Below are 21,381 nucleotides of genomic sequence, written 5' to 3'. Positions count from 1 at the left end.
TTCAACTATGGCATGAGTTGAAAATATTCTTGTCCAATTTCTCATTTGTCTTTGGACTTGACTCATGCTGGTTTGGCCATACAAAAATTGTATGTTCGTTTTATGTCAATTTTTATATTCGTGTTAATTTAGTTTTATGTCAATTTATGGCCCAATTTTTAGGTCTTTTCTCTTAATGCTTCGAATCCTAGAAATGCTTTCCCTGCTCCAAAGTTGTAAAGTATACCTTAAGGACTACTTCGCTGATGTCTTTATGGTTTTCTTGAGTACATTTAAATCTTTGATTTACTTAAAATTTATTCTCTGATACATTTTAAGGAGCTGTGGATCCAACATCATTTTCACCCAGACCCCCTCCCTCCTTCTTGAAACCCTCCACCCTTGGCTTCTAAGACTCCAGGTTCTCCTCCATCTCCCACCACTGCGGCTCTACTTCCCCTGCAAATGCTAGAGCGCAATATTTCAGAGTCACTTGTCCTCTGCTCTCCTCACTCTCCCCTCTCTCTGCTCCAACCTCCTTCACTCCCAGGGCTTTACTATCACATGGGAGAGGATTTCCAAATTTATTTCTTCCCATGAGCTCCAGACTTGTGCAACCACCTACCCACTTGGACATCTCCCCTCGGATGAGCATCTCAAATGCAACACACCCAGGTCAGACCTCATCATGCCTGCACCTCCCCGGGCCTTCCTCAACTCAGAAAAATGGTACCACTCCGTTGGAAAATGGGCTCATGCTAGAAGCCTGGGAGTCACCCCTCACTGATCTGTTTTTCTCTCTCTCTCTGTGCCCGTCATTGTCAAAACCCACTGACTTTATTTCCAGAACACATCTCAGACCCATCTACTTCTTTCCACATCTTCTGCCTCTACAGGACGACATGGTCCTGCACCTGGCCCATTGCCACACCCTCCGCCTTGGTCTCCCTGTACCCACCCTTGCCTTTGGAGGCTTTTAAAGCTGCAAATCTGATCACGTCATTTGATCTCAATCTCCCCCCACTCTGTCTGTCTCTCTCTTTCTCTCTCTCTCTCTCACTCACACACACACACACAAAGTTCTTTCAACAACTCCCAGGAAAAATTCTGAGATCTTTGGCAGAAACAGTATTTAGCACGATGCGAGTGGAAAGCACTGCCCGCAGCCAGGCGGTCTGTAACGAGGAGGTGACATTTGCAAGGCCCCAGGAAGAACAAACGTGCATTTGTTGGTGACAATGACTGGGGGGTTCCCACCAGGGAACAGTGCCTACCAAGGCGCAGCGCAGCTTGGAAATGGGCACCAGGGGTGACGGGAGACTCGTCTTGTGTGACCAAAGCATTATTCACGGTAATAAAAACAATGAAAAATAAGCCACAGCCGGTTTTCCCGGACACTGGTGCTTTACATACTCTTAGTTTAGATTTTCCCCGAAGCGGAGCCTGACATGGCGATGCCTGAGAGAGTGACGGGGAGAGGCCCCGGGGTGGGTGGGGGACAGGGCAGGGGCAGGGTGCGGCCGCAGCTGGAGCCTGGCTGGAGCCAGCTGGGACCCACGGGGGGCTGCAGAGTTGGCCACCCCTTGAGAGGAGGGGACAGGCTTCCAGACCGCCCCCACACCCCTGCCCGAGTTCACAGTTCCCATTTGTCAGAGGCTAATTTTGCAGAGAAGGGGCGGCTGTGAGGAGTTAGCAGCCAACAATGCCAGCAGCTAGACAGTGGGTGACACCCAGGCGAGACATCAGCAGAGTCCACAACACACGTCGCGTTTACTTCTCCCCACACCCCACGTGATGGGAAGCTGGCCCCTGCTGAGGCTTGGGAGAGCTGGAATTTGAACCCAGGTCTGCGAAGTCCCAAGCCCACTTCCTTTCCTCCTCACCTCATCCCAGGAAGAAGGAGACTTTTGCTGGGTCACATAACCAGGAAACATCAATTCCTGTAACTCCTGGACAGGGTCTGCTCGCAACAGGGGGAAGAGCCGGTCTGCTCCAGGCCCTCTACCCCTTGAAGCTGCCAATGGGGCTGCAGTCCTGCCGGAGACCCTGTCTCATTCTCAGGCCACCCATGCATGTCTGGCACAAAAGAAACACAGGTCAGGGAGGGAGAGGGAGTGATAATGTGTAGAAGCGAAGGCAGCTATGCAGGAATTCTGCGGAGACTTGCAAAAAAACAACGCAGCCTGCATTTGCAAAAGAAACTTCAAGCCTCAGATGAGCTGGTCTGAAAGTTTTTAAGAAGGGACTCAGTCAGCTGATCCACACCTGGTTGGAGCCTGTCTCAGCTGAGATTTGTAAGTAAAGAAGATGGTGTTTCAGGGGAAGTGTTACATTAAAGAATAGGTCTATATAATATGGTAAAACTGGACGTTCTAGAAGCGAATGCTCCCAGGAATGGCTTCCCATGCATATCCAGAGCCTTGCACGTAAGAGGTGCATGAACATTTGCTAAAGGAGCGAACTTTGTATTTGACCGTGTTTATAAAATACATTTTATGCCACTTGAAGTGTTTATCCTCTGATTCCTCCGTTGGCTATGAGACCTTTGTTTTGCTTACATGTATGTCAGCCCTTAATCCAGTAATTAGGACAATAGATCAGGCCACACACCACGAGAGGGTGTTCGTGTGTGTGTGTGTGTGTGTGTGTGTGTGTGTGTGAGTTCAAACAAGCAGTCCATGGAAAAGACTGGAAGGAAATACACAGAACTTTCGCCATGAAAGACTAGAGGCCAGTAGAGTCCCAACAAGCCACAGAGTCCCAGAAGATTCCAAGTTATTATTCAGCAAAATCAGCATGAACTACATCCCGTATGTTTCCTATGTGTGGTACTTTATAAAAAGACCACAATGCTTTGCAGCATCTCCCATCAAGAGATGGTATTTATTTCCCCATTCCTTGAATCTACAGTGGCCCTGTGACTGGCTTTGGCCAAGAGAACATGCTGGAAGTAGTCATGTTCCTGTTTCAAACCCAGCCCTCAAGAGGTCCTGCAACTACTGCTCTTGCTGCTCTGGGAAACTTTCTCCCACCATGTGACAACCTCAGGCTAGCATGAACTATATGCTAGCATGAACTAGCTACATGCTAGCATGAACTAGCTGGAAGACAAGAGACCATGTAGAACAGAAGCAAGTCCCCCACCCACGTCCACCAGCCCACAGCTGATCTGGCAACTTATCGCTGCCACTAACATGATCTTCACAAGACCAGAAGAGCCAACAGCTGAACCCAGCCAAAGTGCCAACCCATGGAATCAAGAAATAGATAAATATTTGTTGCTGTAAGCCACTGAGTTTTAAGGGGTTTGCTATGCAGCAAAAACTAACTGATACATTACAGTAAGTCTAGATTGCAACTGCAAAATTTGCTCATGTTAAGATTGGCTCATGCCACCAAGTAGACTTAGCTAATTAATCTCCAGAAATACTGCTGTCTTCATAAACTCCTGAGCTAGGAAGCCCCTCTGGGTGATACCACGAAAGATTCAGAAGGATCCTTGGGAAGTCCAACCACCTTGTTCCACTGTCAGGGAAACTAGAGTTCAAAGAAGAGAAGAGGCCACATTCACTCATTACACAAATATTTACTGAATATTTGTGCTTTCTGTGTGCCACACACTGTGCTCCATGGGGACACAGAGCAGTGAACAAGAGAGACCAGATCCTCCCTGCTTGGAGGTCACAGGCTAGGGTGGAAATAAGATGTTAACTAAGTCATCAGGCAGACAAGTAGATGACCACAAAGAGTGATAAGCACCATGAATTAAAATGAGCTGGTGCCATGACAGAGAATTGTGGGGAGGGGACCCCATTTGGATTTGTAGGTCAGACAGTGCCCACACTTTCCATCAAGTTTTGAGCCAGAAGTGACATCACCACAGTATGGCTCTGAAACCAGGGTTCAATACGTTAACAAATTGCAATTTAAACACTGTGAAAGGCTCAGACGAGACGGGCAGGGTTAAGCTCTGGTCTGCTGCAACGACCACATTTCAAGTGGATTATGTACAATTAATTCACATCAGTGGAGTCTTCCAAAATGACCACTTCCAGGACCTGGAGTCTAGCCCGCCAGTCCTTCGGGCTGGCACATGCCAAGCCATACAAAGGCAGCTGTGCAGCAGCAGCTGCATGGTGCTCACACGGGGCCGGGCCAGAGCAGGGGCGTGGCCTGGTGGCCCAGCACGAGCAGTCCTGCAGTGGCAGGGGAGGGGCTGCAGCACCCCCCAGTGAGCTTCCACGTCCCCCTGGAACTGCAGTATCTTCCTCACTGGTAGTGTCCCCTAGAGCCACAGGCCCCTGTCTTACTCATCTATGGCCCCCACGAGACCTGCCACAGAACGGGGCATGGACAGGTGTGTGAGTTAATAGGCTTCTGTTGCCCCAGCCCGACGGCCGAGGTCCCAGTCTGCAGTGAGGACCCCCCGCAGAGTCCCAGCCCACTGTGAGCACCCTCCCCGGCGTCACGTTCTGCAGGGAAGCCCCTTGCTGGCCGCTCAGCCTGCAGCGAGGGCCCTCCGTGGCATCACAGGCCATAGCGAGGATGCTCCCAGCCCAGAGAAACGTGAATTCGCAGAGACCAGACTCTCAGTGGAAAATCTGCTTCCTGCTGGCTTCCGTGCCCTCCCGAGGGCAGAACTGGGGTTGGGACAGCCTTGCCCAGGGTGACTCAGTCCCCTTCACCACCACCAAGGCCCCTGCAGGGAGCCTCTGCTCCTCTCTCTTTGTGCCCAGTCCACGACCCCTGCAGGGGCCTTAGCCAGCGCCGGGTGGGCGAGAGAACTCACCCACACCAAACACGCCCCTCCGCGCCGTGTGGCAGCAGGAGGCAGGCAGCGCCGGGGGCACGGGGCACCCGGCTCACTGCCACGGGAACTCCCTCCAAGCCTGGGAAAGGTTCCATCCAGTTCTCAGTGACATCCACGTCAGGCCAACAGTAGCCTGGGAGTTGACGGACAGAAAGCACTGTGGTCCCACATCGATTCTTCCTTTTAGGGGACTCAACTGATACCCTTGATCGTTCTGACAGAGGACAGTGGCGGGCCGGGCTCCCCCACTCTGCGCCCTCCCAGCTCCACCCAGGAGCAGCCCCAGGCTGAGGCCCCGCCGGCAGGGCAGGACAGCGCACCCACCTGGCTGGCTGGCAGGAGCTCTGGGTTTCCGTCACTCATCCCCACGTAGGCACTGTCGCCGTCAAACTGGAACAGAGAGAGAGGGAGAAGCAGCTCTGATTAAAACGTTCTCAGGAGGGCTCCAGGAGGGGCAGCCAGAGGAGGCCGTGGGACCGACTGTGTGGGCCTGTGGGGCTGCAGAAGCCAAGCCCAGGGCGCCAGAGGCCCCATTGCAGCAGGGCTCCCTCTCGGGTGGAAGGAGCAGCCCCTAATCTGTGGCCCTGAGGACACGTAGAATGAAGGCAGGAAAACCTGTCTGCTCTCTAGACTTTTCAAAGACACTGCAGACTGCCTGGTCAGGTACTGAGCTTCCCATCCCTGGAAGTATGCAAGCAAACACTTCCTTTGGCCAAACTGACATCAAGTGATCAGCTCACGCTAGAATCCCATGTGCCAGGAGAGGCCCAGATCTCCAGAGCCTTGGGGTCATGACAGCCTGCCCCAGACATACCCTCTGGGCTTTGTGGCTTTGCCCCTTCACGCACTGCGTCCTAGCCCCAAGGCCACCCCTGGCCACAGGCAGTGAAGGCTGCGGGAGAAACCGCGTGTGTGCAGAACTACAGTCCTGTGCTCGGAGGAGCTGCCAAGTCTGGGTGGGGACGATCTCCCTGCAACAGAGCAGGTGCAGAGGGTGAGATGTCGGCCCTGGGCCCCTGGCTCCCTCTTTGCCCTGTGTGTGATCTTCAGCTGGTGTCCGCACTCCTGAGGCCCCTCCTCTGTCAAACGGGGGTGATGCCTGTGCCCCCCATTCACAGGATGCCGCATGGTTGAGCGCTCCACTCCATTCCAGCTGGTTCCCTTCCCCTGAGCGAGGCGGCTTAGATTGGGTTCCCTGGAAGCAGAGCCTGAGGCAAGGGTTCAGACGCGCGTGATTTTTGAGGGACGGCTCCTTAAGCATAACCGGTACGTGTGGGAGGGACGGGGGACAGGGCAACGGATGCGGCTGGGATGTCGTGTCAGCTACAGACTCCATCAGCCTGATCCCGTGGGGAGCTCTGGGGCATGAACTGCGCTGCACAGTTAGTTCCGGAATGAAGCAAGGGGTGGCCCCTGTAGCCCATGTAACTCAGTCACTGGCTGCGAGCTGCCCTTAGGGGACATGGGAGGCATAACCTCTGAGCAAGATGGTCCCCATTTGGCCAAGGATAACTCTCCTGGGAACTGTACCAGCTGCCAGCCATGTGCCGCCAGTGCTCAGAGCAGATGGGAGACGTCTGCGCTGGTGGGAAGGGGGTCGGGTGGGGCACCAACAGCCACTCGCCATTTTATTGTCATCGAACCATTAATGCATGAAGATATATTCCCATGGTTCAAAATTCCAAAAGTACAAAAAGCAACACCACCCGCCTCCCAGCCACCCATTGTCCCTCCCCAGAGGCAACTGTTCTAGCACCTTCTTTATACCCTTTCACAGACTATCTACGTATACACATTTTATAGCCATTTCTTCCACACAAATGACAACATATGAGACACACTATTTTGCACCCTATTTTTCTCTTAGCAACACATCTTGGAAAATGTTCTACATCAGAATATAATTCTTTCTTCTGTACCCCACTTTGCAAGATATGGATGGAATTATGGACAGTTGCGTTGTTTCTGGCCTTTTGCTCTTCCAACGCTGGCCCCATAAATATTTGTGTTCATCTGTAATTTACCATGGGTGCGAGTTTATCTGTAGCATTAATTTGTGTCATTTGCTGAGCCCAGCTGTGTGCGCATTTGTGATTTGGACAGACATCACCGAGTGGCCCCTGTGGAGGCTGTAAAAAGTCCCACTTGCTCCTACGACCACGTGCAAGGTGTCAGTCCCCAGCCACCCCTGTGCTCAGCAACTGGCTCAGACGCCAGCCCCCTACCCCTGGGGGCCGAGACCCCACCACCACCCCGACCGCCCTTCCCTGTTTACCCTGTTCTTTGCTCCGAAGCCCCTCTGCTCCTTCGACCTTCTAGCATTCTCTATAATTTACTTATTTACCATGTTCATTGCTGATGGTAAAATGGAGGCTCCCAGGGTTTGGGGATCTTAGTCTATCTGCACACCGATGCCTCTGAAGCTCCTAGAGTCGTGCCTGGCACAGAGTAGATACTCAATACATGTTTGTTCAATGAATGAATGAATGAATGAATAAAACAGCACTGCAACATTCAGATTGTCTCCCAGCAGGCCAGTCTTCCCATGTAGGCAGTGGGGTTGGTGGTTACACCCTAGAGGCTCCCAGCACAGGGATGGGCAAGTTCCTTGGCAACTGTGGGGTTATCGAAAGAAAAGGCCGTGCCGTGCCTTGAGCTCGGGCACTGCCCCCAGTACAGAGCCCTGTGCACCGCACTGCACCCAGAGCTCATGCTTCAAGGCCTTGTCCAGAGGCCACCTCCTCCCGGCGGTCTGCCATGCTCTCATCTCCTCTGGCTGTCCCTCTTACAACACAGACTGTCTTCTGCACATTTGTCATCTGTCCCAGAGTGGGACCAACATAGAGGCTGGAACTGTGTCCCCATTGCCTCTGGATCCCCCCAGCACCTGGCACAGGCTGGCAGCGAACTGGGCAGGGTAGGGGAGCTTCCAGCAAAAGCTCCTGGATGCCACATGATGTGTCCCCATGGTCACTGATTACTTTGATGAGAACAAAACTTTTTAAAAATCATATATAATATATAAGTATATTCTATTAATAATAGAAAGAACAACTGGAAATAGAGGGGCCCATTAAGTTGAATGACGTGTTTGAAACACTTTATAAAGCAATATTAATCAAACAGTATGGTATAAGTTAAAAATGTAGAAATATACATGAAAGAGACAGAGGAAAAGATGTCCAACAAAACCTTTGTAACAGCCGCCCTGTATTAAATGCGGGCTGGAACAGAGCTGCCACAGAGGCAGGGCCACCATCTGCTTCGTGCCTAGCAGGCAATCTATAACTATTTGGCGAATGAATATATTGGCTCCGAGCACAATGCTTTCCATAAAAGATCTCATTTAATCCTCACAATGAACCAACGAAGAAAGTATTCTTTTCCCTGTTTAAAATCAAGGAAACAGAGAGACGGTAAGTAGTTGCCCGTGATCACACGGTTGGGGAGAAACTAGACTTTAAGAGTCATTTGTTTGATTTTCCCTGGTTTGGCCCTCCCACTGGGCTACAAATTCCTTGACAGCAGGGACCAAGGCTTTTCTAGATCCCACTCCATCAGCAATTAGCCCCGGGCCTGGCACGGAGCAGGTGCGTGGTGAGTGAGCGTGCAGGTTCAGGAGAGGGAGGCGTCAGCCGTGAGCAGAGGGGACGGCACTGGGGAAGGCGGGCAGAGACGCTGGATCTAGTGTGTGTGTCGGGGTAGGCAGGGCAGGGGCGGGGCAGTGGACTCCCAGGAGGTCACCGGAGCCTGTCTTATTCATCCACTCGTTTATTCAACCAGCATCTAAGAAAGAGCTGCCACATCCCACAGCAAAACTTGCTTCCGGCTTTCAAAGAGGGCTCGAGAAGGTTCCCAGGGCAGAGCCTGAGTCACCTCAGTTACCCCTGGACGCCTTGCAGGGTGCCCGGGAGAGTGCCGGCGTCGGGACCAGGGGCTAAGACAGCAGAGGCAGACGGGGGCCTGTTCTCTGCCCCCCGCCCCCGGCAGGGCTCCCCCAGGTCAGGGCCCTTGGAAGGGGAGAAAGAAGAGGGAAGGGGACCTTGAAGGCTCCCCACCTTCCCCTGGCTTGGCCTCCAGGGCAGCAAGGCCTGGGCTCACCCCCCAGCCCCTCCTCGTTTGGGACCCTTTCTGGGGGAACAAACCTGAGAGCCATGGGGAAAGGTCGTCACCTCTGCCCTCAGACACAGCAGGGCGACCTCCTCCCCCACGTGTGCACAGACGAGATCAAACACGCCACATCCTCCCCCACCGCGCTGTGGGCGCTGACGGTGAACACACAGGTATGTGACTCAAGCCGGGGACACGAGTGTGGGGACACACACGTACCACACACCCACATTTGTGTGCACTCATGTCACACACGACACGGCACTCAAGACGGCACTTAGTCGTACATGGACCACACCCATGGGTAACGCAAACCAACGTGCACACGGCACAAGCTCGAGTGTGCACACAGTGTAGACCTTTTACACGACCCACAGCACGATACCCACAGCATGCATGCGTGGGGAGGGAGGGTAGGCCTGGGTGTGCATAGCCATCCCCCGAATCTGCAACTGTGCAAATGCAACTCACATAAACATGAGCGCAAACACATACTGCATGTGCTTGTAGAGACACACACAGCAAAGACGCACGTGAACTTAAATTCTGTGCATCTTTCGCAATTTATCTGTCCCTAGATCAAAAATCTTTTTTTGTACCACACAACCTTCTGCATGCTTTAAAATGGGGGGGGGGAATGGAGGGAGAAACAACAGCCTAAGAATTTCCATGAAACGCCAGGAGAACATCCTCTTACCAGTGACTGGAATAGATTAATTTTCCCCATTTCATATTCTAATTATAATTCCTTTTCCCATTGCCATCTTCAGTCCTCACTACAGCTGGAAGATTGTTCTGCAAAAGCCAGGCCTTCATCTTCTCTTCCCAAGAGTTTTGTCATGGAAATGAGTTTTGGAATCTGAAAGAACCCACATTTTTGCAAATATCGGATGTGCAGGGATAACCCTTTCATGGCGGCCGCTGGGGACAAGGCTCACAGAAGCTTCTAAAGGGTCTGTGTGGGCGCCTCTGGGAGAGGGGCTCCCGGGTTCCTCTTCCAACAGCCACTCCCAACCTCAGCACACCATGTTCCCCAAAGGCTTTGTTTTTTTAATTTCAAGGAAACATAGCAAACAGGCAGCCAAAGGGAAAGGTAAAAGTCCTGATCTTAGGAGAGTCAGATCCCAGCTCCATGGGGCCACTAAATTAACTATTTGGGGGACAGACAGATGTGCAGAGCGGGTGGATGAACAGATAGAAGGGAGGGAGGGAGGAAAGGATGGGGTGGGTGAATGGACGGGTGACAGACGGATGGGTGAGGGATGAGTGGATGAGGGATTGTATAAATCAGCACTGCCCCACGGAAATACAATGCCAGTTACAAATGTGAGCCACATAGGTAGCTTTAAATGTTGTTATAGTAGCCACAGCTCAAAAAGTGAATATAAACAGATGAAATTAATGTTTGTGATATATTTTATTTAACCAACTATACATGTAATCAATATAAAATGATTCATTATTAGTGAGATTGCTTGCTAATGGGATGAAGGAATGTACGGATAGATGAGGAGATGGGAGGCTGGGGTATGGACTGGGTGGGTGGAATGAGAGGGAGGAATGGGTGAGCGAATGGATGAGGCAGGTGGCTAGGGGAGGGGGAGGTGTATGGGACGAGGCTGGGGGTGGCGGATGAGATAAACAGATAGACGGATAGATGCCTGGATGGGTGGGTGCCTGGGTGGGTGGGTCCTGGATGGGTGGGTGCCTGGGTGGGTGGGTGCCTGGATGGGTGGGTGGGTGCCTGGGTGGGTGGGTGCCTGGATGGGTGGGTGGGTCCTGGATGGGTGGGTCCCTGGGTGGGTGGCTGCCTGGGTGGGTGGGTGCCTGGGTGGGTGGGTGCCTGGATGGGTGGGTGGCTGCCTGGGTGGGTGGGTGCCTGGATGGGTGGGTGGCTGCCTGGGTGGGTGGGTGCCTGGGTGGGTGGGTGCCTGGATGGGTGGGTGGGTCCCTGGGTGGGTGGCTGCCTGGGTGGGTGGGTGCCTGGGTGGGTGGGTGCCTGGATGGGTGGGTGGGTGCCTGGATGGGTGGGTGCCCAGGTGGGCGGGACAGGTTGCATGGGTGGGTAGACAAGTGGGTCTGTTGTTTCCTCCTCACTCTCTTTACACCTTCCCTGGACAATGTCATGACTTCTTAGGGTAGCAATATGTCACTTAGTCTTAAATCCTTATCTATATAGCCCAGTTACCTCCAGATTCCAGTGCACGATTTCTCCCAGACATCTCCCCCATTTGGCCCACGAGCACCTCTAACTCAACACGACCAACACCGAACTCATGACATGTGCGCGGACTTGCTCTTTCTCCAGCACTTCCTCATCGTCGTGGAAGCTGTCACCTCCCACACCTCCACAGCCAGCGCCCCTGGGAGGACTTGGGACTCCTTCCCTCCCACGTCGTAGAGCTTCCACAGAGCTGATCCAGTCGCCTGCACCAGCTCCTGCTCGGCTTCCCACCAACCCATCTTCCACGCCGCCTACCGCTGGTGACCTCTGGCCAGCCACTTGCCTCCTCAGATCAAATCTGCAGCGACTCCAGATCACTTAGCCTGTATCCAGGGCGCGCCATGGCAATGGGCCCCACGCCTCAGCTCCCATGGGGTCCCCAGGGTGACGGGAAACTCCAGCACCCTTGCCTGTGCACACTGTCCCCTCCCCCACCAGCCTGGAACACTCCCCTCTCTCCACCCACCGAAATCCAACCCTTCCTAGGTTGTCCTGTTTTCTTGCTATAAACTCCAAACTTAGCAGTCTTGCTTGCTTTTATAAACCCAGATTCTTTGGACTTAATTCAACTTCTATGTGTGGTAAAATACACTGGGTAACAGCACTGATTCCTGAACCCAAGTACCGGTTCCACCACTTACTAGCGGAGTGACCTTGGATTTAACTTCACTCTGCCTTAGTTTCCTCACCTATAAGACAATAATCAGGGCAGCTACGCTCCTACCTCATGAGGTTCTTGGTATCTGTGACAAGCTATCAGACATGAGTTAATATCTGTAACATAACGCTTAACAATGTTAACTATTTTTGGCAAGTGCTTAATAAATGTTATCTATTATTATTGTTATTATATGCTAAACTCATATGCCCTTATCAGCCCCAATCTCCCTCAGTCTGGCAGATGACCTTGTTTCTTGGGTCACTGAAACATTGAGGCCATCAGATATACTCCCCCCCACTCTCCCAACCATCCCCACATTACGTAGGTCACACCCATCCCAACTTCCTTTCCTTTAGCCTGAAGAGGTGAAGTGTCCCCCTCCTGTTCAGGGTCAGCCCCTTCACCTCGACCCCGTCCCTCCCGTGCCTTCCTCCCATTCGCTCCCACTCTTGGTCCTGGGTGTAAGGTCTGATCTAAACGGGCTGAAGCCAAATGAGACCAGGCAGCGCCTTTGTCATACGTATCAGGGACGGAGCGCCTACAATGAGCCAAGGAACATGCTGCTCCCACCCCTGCAGACCGGTAATAACTGAATGTTGTCGCTGCCCCTTGGGAAATCACAGACATGCAAATAGATCAGCACAAGTGCTGACAAGAGGAAAATCAAAGCAGTTTGGAGGTTACAGAGGGGGCAACTGTTCACTGAACAGTATCTACCGTGTTTCCCCGAAAATAAGACAGGGTCTTATATTTATTTTTCCTCAAGAAGACACCCTAGGGCTTATTTTCAGGGGATGTGTTGTTTTCCCCTCAAAGCCTCAGCTTGCAGCACGCACAGGATGGCCGGGACCTGATGGGGGAGCCGACCTTGTTGGTGGGGCTGCCCGCGCCTTTCCGGTCACCTCTGGGATAGTAGCTGTCACGATGGGGCAGATGAGAAGGGCTGCTCATCTTCTTATCCGCTCTGGGATGAGATGCATGGGTTGTGCAGATGTCCTGCATGGCCACGCCCATCGCTAGGGCTTATTTTCGGGGTAGGGCTTCTATTGCGCAAATGCTTAGAAGTCCTGCTAGGGCTTATTTTATGGGTAGGTCTTATTTTCAGGGAAACACGATAGTGCCTACTGAGTGCCTACTGTGTGCCAGACATTGTGCTAGATGCCAGGCGTGCCCTGATGGTTATGACACAGCCCCTGCCTTCAGGGAGCCCCCGTCCTTTGGAGAAGCTAGCAGCCGTAGCGGGACAGTAAAACCTTCTCATTCACAAATCTCTAAAGGAAAAGACAGGTCATTGGCTGGCCGTAGTCCCAAGCCCCAGGTATTCGCAAAACCGGTTTTAAGGCCATCAGGATGGGTCAGTGCCAGCTTTGCAGTCCCCCCTTCTGAGAGCCAAGCAATCAATAGTCTGACTCGAACAGCCCCACATCCACGGCCGCAGCCCGAGGCAGAGCCTCCCGTGCCAAGAGTCCTCCTCCCACAGGGCTCCGTGCTCCCCAACACCCTGCAAAGCTAACTCCGGCTAGATTTGGGGAGACTAGTTCTGCAAAGTACAGCAACAGATTCAGCTTGTTGTTTCAGGTACTGAATGATGCCCTCTTCTGTGACACAAGTGACAAAGGCCCCGATGAGATTAGCGTGGGAGAGTAGAAGCAAGGCAGAGGGTCTTCCCTGAGTGGCATCCCAAAAAAACAGTGACTTGGGAGCTCTATGATGTAGGACACACAGGAGGTGACTGGGCAAAGAGGAGGGAACATGACATCCAAGACTGCTGTGAGCATAGGCCAGTGAGCACCTACTGTATACCAGCTCTTGTCCCAGAGCCGTGCCGAGTCATCTCACTGGAACCCCCTGGACCCCCCTCCCCCAGGCTGCTGGGACCAGCCCCGCTGTGGCCAGGGGCAAGGAGAAGCTCACAGCGGTGGAGGGCTTGTCCAAAGCCAACCAGCCATTCTAAATTTGGCCTTGACCCAAGGTACCAAAGCAACAGTCGTTCTGTAGAAGCCGCTGCTAACTCCCCTCCGCACAGAGACACAGATCAAAGACCAAGGATGCACAGCGAGTCACAGACATCGAGAGACGCGGCTGACAGAGATCTAAAGAGGAGACAATCAAAGCAGCATACCCTGCTCCCGCCTGCCCCCGCATCGGGCCTTGAGAACCCTCGTCTGCACCGATGAGACACAGCTCAGAAGACAGAGGCAGGGAACGTGGCAGCTGCAACCGAGGCCCTGCCGAGAGTGCGGTTTTACGGGGCCGTCTCCCGGGGCGACAGACATCAGGACCAGGGACGTGCCGGGGCAGGGGCGGGGGCCGAGAGGCCTGCACCGATGGAAGCCTCTGCTCAAACCGACCCAGGCCCTCGATGGCCACCTCCGTCCCATCAGCACTTGGAGAAACATCATGGCACAGAGGTTACAAGCATGGGCTCTGGGTTCAAATCCTGGGCTTGCTGCTTTCCAGCTGTGTGACTTTTTACACTAAGTTACTGTATCTCAGTTTCCTCATCTAAAAATGAGTATGACGACTCATTTTGGGTTAAATAATTTAATATACGGAAAGGGCTTACAGCGCCTAACAGAGAAAGCACTCCATAATTATTAGCTACGTCTCATTTTATTATTCAATCCTCACCCAACCCCGTCACGTGGCTCTTGCTGCCTCTCTGGTGCAGGTGACGAGGCCGAGTGGGGCTTTGCGGAAACCTCTGGAGTCTCACGCATGGGAGAGACCCTGCTGCCTCTGCCGCAGTGTGCGATTTAAAATACAATTTGTAAGCCAAAGGCTTTGCAGGAAAGTCCCACGGAGGGTGGATTTTGCCCCCATGATTGTGACTTTCGTGCTTTGTTCCTAAAATATCAAACATCAGTTTCTCTCCAAAAAATGTTTTTCTTCTGATTGGTGCTCCTGCTTCACCAGGCATAATGCGCTTTCTTACTCTGCCCACTGAGAAATAATCCAGCGCCACGAGTGAGGCCCAGAGAGGTTAGGGGATCTGCCTAAGGCCACACAGCCAGGATGTGCCCAAGCTAAGTCTGATGGCCAGGAGGCTGCCACCCCCCTAAAGCTTCCCACCCAAGCTGTGTCCAAGCTGTGTGGACCAGAGAAGGTGACCTCAAGAATCTGGGTCTGGGGACTTCTCCACTTGTAAGAAGGAACAAAGCCTTTTGGTATAGCCTCTGAGAGGAGCTGGGAACATGCTTCGTGAGCAAGCCCAGTGCTGCGGGCCACTGCAGGACCCTTGCCCCCACTAGAAACGAGAGTTGGCTCAGATGGTGCTACATGATTTAGTCAATAAAAACATACAGCTTGAGGCCAGGAGCTCGAGACCAGCCTGGGCAACACAGGGAGACCCCGTCTCTAAAAAAAAGTTTGCTGGCCGGGCGCGGTGGCTCACGCCTGTAATCCTAGCACTCTGGGAGGCCGAGGCGGGCGGATTGCTCAAGGTCAGGAGTTCAAAACCAGCCTGAGCAAGACCCCATCTCTACCAAAATATAGAAAGAAATTAATTGACTAACTAAAAATATATATACAAAAAAAATTAGCCGGGCATGATGGCGCATGCCTGTAGTCCCAGCTACTAGGGAGGCTGAGGCAGTAGGATCGCTGAGCCCAGGAGATTGAGGTTGCTGTGAGCCAGGCTGACGCCACGGCACTCACTCTAGCCTGGGCAAGAAAGTGAGACTCTGTCTCAAAAAAAAAAAAAAAGTTTGCTAACATTAGCTGGGTACAGTGGTGTGCACCTGTAGTCCCAGCTACCCGGGAGGCTGAGGTGGGAGGATCACTGGAGCCCAGGAGTTTGAGGCTGCAGTGAGCTATGATCACACTCTAGCCTGGGTGACAGAGTGAGACCCCGTCTCAAATGAAAATTAAAAACAAAACATCAAGAGGTGGCGTGCAAATAGCACAGGCCACTAACAGCTATCACGTGAGTGCTACCGGGCACCTGGCTCCTCGGGAAAGTGGGAATCACTGTCCCCATTTCACAGATGAGAAAGCAGAGCCCGCCCACCCGTCCCTGACTGTGCTCCTTTTGGATCTGTGCTGCCCAGAATGGCGGCCACTGGCCACATGTGTCTATCAAGCACTTGAAACATGGCTCGTCCAAACTGAGATGTGTTTAAGTCTAAAATACACACTGGATCTCAAAGACTTAGAGCAACAACAAAAAAAGAATGTAAAATATCTCAGCAGTGTTTTTATACTGATTACATGCTAAAATGATACTATTTGGGATATACTGGGTTAACTAAAAATATATTTTTTTAAAATTAATTTCCCCTGTTTCTTTTCACTTTTTTTTTAATGTGGCCATGAGAAAATTTAAAATCACGTGTGTGGTTTGGCATCGTATTTCTCCAGGACGGTGCTGGTGTAGACGCGGCCCGAGCCGTGTCCGCTCCTGGCCCAGAGCGCTGGACAGAGAAGAGTTGACATCAGCAATAGCTGAACTCGATTCTCCATGACAGATATGGGGAAACTGAGGCCCACAGAGTCTGGTAATGAGGCATTCACTTACTCAACAAAGGTTAATTACAGCCCTACTATGTGCTCTGGGTGCTGGGATCCAGCAGGGGGCAAAATATAGGGCCACATCCCAGTCCAGGGCTCTGCCCTGATGCCAGCTTGCAGGCTGGGGTGGGTGGGGGATGAGGCAGGACTCCTTGCCCAGCCGGGTCACCCTGGGGACCAGCAGCTGACTCCGCACCAGCCCTGGTCTCCCCGCAGCTGGCTGGACCACAGGCCTCTCAGACCGCAGGCGGGAACTCCAGCTCCAACCCAGCGTCCCTCTGCCTCCAAGGCCACTGGTGAGTCCCGTCACAGCACACCAACCGGCCGCAACTGCCAAGAGGGCCCGATGGGCAGGGCAGCGCAGTGGGCACAGCACAGGGGCCCGCAGGCCTGTGTTTCTACCCGGTGCAGCCACCGGTAGCTCCTACACTGTCTGCATTACTGCAGATTTATGGCAAAAATTATCCTCTCTCTCAGCTCCATTTAAAGCCATTTGGAGCTAGCTCCCATCCCCGATTATAAATCTAATTGCACATTCCAAACAGACAAGCGCTCATTAAGCTTTAATTATGCACATGTTGTTTTCAACAAACATTTTCATTTGGCCGCTATGAGGGGGAACGTTCCAAGGGGGCTGCAGACGCCGCCTGGGGCTGGAGGGAGCTGGGGCCGGGAAGTGGGTCAGGGCGTGGTCGGATGAGGCCGTTCAAGGGGCAGGGCGGGCCGGGGCCCCATGGGATCGGGCTCGTGACTCTGTGGCCCCCACCAGGCCTCTGCTGCAGGAGATGCGACGTGCGTGTCTCAGTGGTCTCACCTGCTCTCCCAGAGTCCCCGCTGCCACGTCTAAGCTGGCGCCGGCGCCCAAGGATGGGGGGGGGGAACATAGGGACCCGCTGCCCCAGCTCTGAAGGACGAGCCCCCCAACCCGGAGCCGGTTTGTCAGAGCTCCAGGTGTACCCCAGTCCCGCCGCCCCGCAGTGCCGTGCAGGCATGTGCTCCGTGCCCTCTTCCTGCCCTCGTTCGTTCACTCGTTTATTCCACAATTATCTCCCGAGCATCGACTGGGCCAGGCAGTGTGGGGCCAGTGGGGACCACGACGGAGAAGGCCCCTGTGTGTGTGGCTCTGCCCAGGTCACTCTCCATCCAGTGCCATCCCCCACGCACTGGGGAAAAGTCCAAATTCTTTTATTTATTTATTTTTTTGGCTGGTTTTTTTTTTTTTGAGACAGAGTCTCACTCTTTGCCCAGGCTAGAGTGCCATGGCATCAGCCTAGCTCACAGCAACCTCAAACTCCTGGGCTCAAGCGATCCTCCTGCCTCAGCCTCCCAAGTAGCTGGGACTATAGATAGGCATGTGCCACCACACCCAGCTAATTTTTTTTCTATGTGTTTTTAGTTGGCCAATTAATTTCTTTCTACTTTTAGGAGAGTCGGCGTCTCACTCATGCTCAGGCTGGTTTCGAACTCCTGACCTTGAGCAATCCTCTGGCCCCGGCCTCCCAGAGTGCTAGGATTACAGGCATGAGCCACCGTGCCCGGCCAAGTCCAAATTCTTGACCACAGCCCTCACCTGAGCATCTGCCCCTGCCAGCCCCCCCGGCAGCCCGGCCCACGACCCTTGAGGACGCGCATCCCCCATCCTGCCTTTCCAAGAGGTCTCGAGCTCCCTACGCGGACCACGCCCCCACCCACCCGCCCAGGCTGCTGCAGTGCGTGTACCCCCACCCGAAACGCCCTTCCTTTTCCTTTCCATGCAAGTAATGCCCACTCAGCTCCCGCGAGGCCCGCTCCAGGCGGCCACGGCTGATACCCACTCCCGGCTAGACCGCTGCCCCTCTGCCTCGGGCCCCTGTTAAAGCGGCTACTGCACCACAGCGCCATGACCTACCTGCCGCCACACGTGTGACCCCCAAGACCAGCCCGCCCCCCACATCCCAAGGTGCCACACCCCTGCTCACCCTCCAAGGGTTGGAAAGAGGGGCACCTGCCTCCTGCGCGGCCTCGAGCGAGGAGGCCTTCCCCTCTCTGGGCCTCAGTTTCCTCACTTGTACCTGGAGGGGTTGAGTGCATGAGGCTTTCTGGGCCCCTCCAGCTGTTCCGTCCGTTGTAAGTTTGTGGTTTGCCCGGGAGCCAGGCCTTCTTTCACCTGAAGGGTGGGAGGACCCTGCCGGGGCCGACCACGCTGGCCGAGGCGTGTCGATGGCGCACACACGGCGACACGCGGAGACTGGGGGAGGGGGGTGGCGGGAGACGCCGATGCCCCGCCTGGAAGAGCTGGGAGTACAAGCAAGTGAAACAGCACGTGCTTTAAAATGGAAATCGGGATCCATCCGGCATCGGGACGGCTACCGTCATTTCAGGCAGGTTGCCTGTGAGGTCCCCAGGTGGGAAGCCTGGTGGGGAGCGCTCTAGGGGAGTGAGGGTGCGGGAGAGCCCAGAGGGACAAGCTCGCCTGTCACAGCAGAGGCCTCCACCTGCCCCAGGGAGCTCTGGGGCTGGGGCGGCGCTGCAGAGATGCTCCAAATGGAGGCAGGGAGCCAAGCACCATGTTCCCAAGTGGGCCAGCCCTGGGCTCCACGACCTTGGCCGAGGCTTCCTCCTTCCACCAAAGGCAATGCCCAGAGAGAGGCCCCGAGGAGCAGCGGCAGCAGCCGACACGCCGAGCAGGTGGCAGACGAGTGCCTCAGTCCTGGGCAGGGGCCTGGGGGGGGGGGGCACACGACCGCATCCACCACAGCTACGATCGCTTATTCATTCTAAATAATTTGTGCAACGCTTTACACACTGCTGACTACACGCCAGGCACTCTTTAAATTGATTGACAAATATTAACTCATGCAATCCTCACAACCACCTCGTGAAGTAAGTTACTACGACTAAGGCTCCCATTTTACAGATGAGGAAACTGAGGTGCAGCAAGGTTAAGTAGCTTGCCTGAGGCCACACTGCCAGCACGGGGTTGGGAGAGGATTCACACCCAGGAAGTCCAACTCCGGAGCCCGCGCTCTAATGAGGAGGCTGTGCCACCTCTGGGCCTTGTGCTGCCACCTCCCAAAGCTGGAGCCGTCCCACTCCCGGCCTCTTCCCTAGAGGCTGGGCTGCGGTCAGCGGTCTGGGGCCTCGGGCTGCCCAGCGCTGCCAATATTTGTGCTTGACAATCATCTATCATCTGAGCGGTTGGGAACAAGTCCCAAAACTGATTCCTGCCAAAGACAATTAGCTAAAAGCCGCGTGTGTCGGGTGGCACTGTGGCATGGAAGGGGGCTCCTGAGACAATGAGCAGCAGATGATTGGGAAGATATTTTCTCCCCAGCGCTACAAAACAAGCCCTCAATCATGCCACAAAGGGCTCGTATTGTTGGAAGGGAAATATGTCAACGACAGCGTTCGATCGCGAGGCGGTTTTAAAAAAAAAAGAAGAAGAAAAGGAAAAAAAAAAATGTTTTGAAATTGTAATTTGACCTAGAAAGGTTTTTCTAGGTCACCTGAACTTGGCACTTAAGCATCTAACCCCGAAACCTAACACGGACCAAGTGCCAGGCTCACTTCCTTCTGTTGGTACCAGATAACACAGGAAATGGTATTTGTAAACACAGCCCATAGACCTTAAAGTGCCGCATTCTAATCAGCCTTGGGACTGGGAGCTGGGAAAACGCTGGTGCGGTACGGCTCTGGAAGCAGGCAGCCCCAGGTTCAAGTCCAGGCTCTGCACTTAGCTGCTGGGATCCCGGCTCTCTCGTCCTCCCAGTCCTGCCCTGTAAAATGCGAGTGACACTGGCAGCACCAAGCACGCGGCCCGGCAGGGTCACACCGCAGGGCCCTAGAAAGGCTGGCTCCCCCCTCCCAGCCCAGCCACCTTCTCGGGCTGAGGGCCAGCCCTCTGATCTTGACTAGTGAGCCCCCAGGCCCCAGATCCTGAGCACGGGAGACCCAGGAAGGCAGCAGGGGGCTCTGTCCTCGTAGGCCCGTTCTCCGGCAAACAGTGCAAACTACACGGCACGAGCCAATGGGTTAATCTAATTCATCTTCACCATAGAGCCACCAGTTTAAGATAAATCCCTGGGCCTCAGGGCTGGTAGGGCTTCAAACACCTTCTCAGTAACCCACTGGGGAAACTGAGGCCAGGGCTGGGAGGTGGCCCACAGTCAACGGCAACCACCACACTGGTGGGTGCCCTGAGCCTGCACCTCCGGGAGAAGCCAGATTTGGCCCAGTTACTGTCAAAGGCCAAAGGCGTGGTGAGCACCTCCCCCCACCGTCCCCAAGCCCGGACCTGGGCCCCTAACATGTGCCCAGCCTCGTGCAGGCTCAGGAGGCACCTGGGACCCAGAACTGACCCCCAGGGGAAGCTCCGGTGCAGAGCGGGTACAGGCGACAGCGTGATGCCACCCGGGGGGTGATAAGGAGGTAGGCCAGGTGACAGCAGTTGACAGACACCTGTCAGGCAGAGGGGCCAGAGTGAGCCAAGGCTGGGCACCTGGGAGGGTGCCAAAACCAGTGTGTGCTGGGGGCGGAGGGTGTCCCCAAGTCATGGAGGTGGGTTACAGTGCGGAACGGGACGGGGGAAATGACATTACTGAAGAAAACAGGTGAGAGTTTCATTAAAGCAAGATTCCTAAAATTAAGGGAAGGAAGGGTGCCCAGTTCCATCAGAGAGTAAAACATCCTGTGAGGCCACAGTTAAAGCCGTGCTGCAGTGACAGAAAATGACAGCTCCAAATCAATGCAACAGAAAAGGACAGAATTAGACTCAACCAGGTATGGATGTGTAGCATGATTAAGCCAGGTACCATGTGACGCACTTTACACATAATATTCCTCTCAATCTCTGCAGCAATCCTCGGAGGGAGGTATTATCACCCTGATTCCCAGAAGAGAAAACAGGCTCAATTTAAGCAACATGGTTCTGGGCCACGCAGCTAGAAAGTGGCAAAGCCCAAATCTTAACTCTGCCAAAGCTCATTCCCATAACGACTCTGTTTTGTCTCTTCCTCTGGACACAAAGAGACAAAGACAATTATTTCATAAACAGAATGGGGACAAGAGGCTCATCTTGTTCCTATTTAGGGACATCGAACTAGATTCCTG

General features: G+C 53.8%; 1 protein-coding gene across 2 annotated transcripts in view; it reads right to left on the bottom strand.

Annotated features, from left to right (window-relative positions):
• TOX2 (TOX high mobility group box family member 2) overlaps positions 1 to 21,381 on the bottom strand; it is a 136,525-nt gene that overhangs the window by 78,325 nt on the left and 36,819 nt on the right. For both annotated transcript variants that reach the window (XM_020281841.2, XM_076011136.1), the window contains exon 2: positions 5,114 to 5,179. In XM_020281841.2, the coding sequence (XP_020137430.2) occupies positions 5,114 to 5,179 (66 nt within the window). The remainder of the gene's footprint in view (positions 1 to 5,113; positions 5,180 to 21,381) is intronic.

Source organism: Microcebus murinus, chromosome 16 (genome assembly GCF_040939455.1).
Source record: "Microcebus murinus isolate Inina chromosome 16, M.murinus_Inina_mat1.0, whole genome shotgun sequence".
Classification (NCBI taxonomy): Eukaryota; Metazoa; Chordata; class Mammalia; order Primates; family Cheirogaleidae; genus Microcebus; species Microcebus murinus.
The sequence above is the reverse complement of the archived record's forward strand: the minus strand, read 5'-3'. Positions and strand labels throughout refer to the sequence as shown.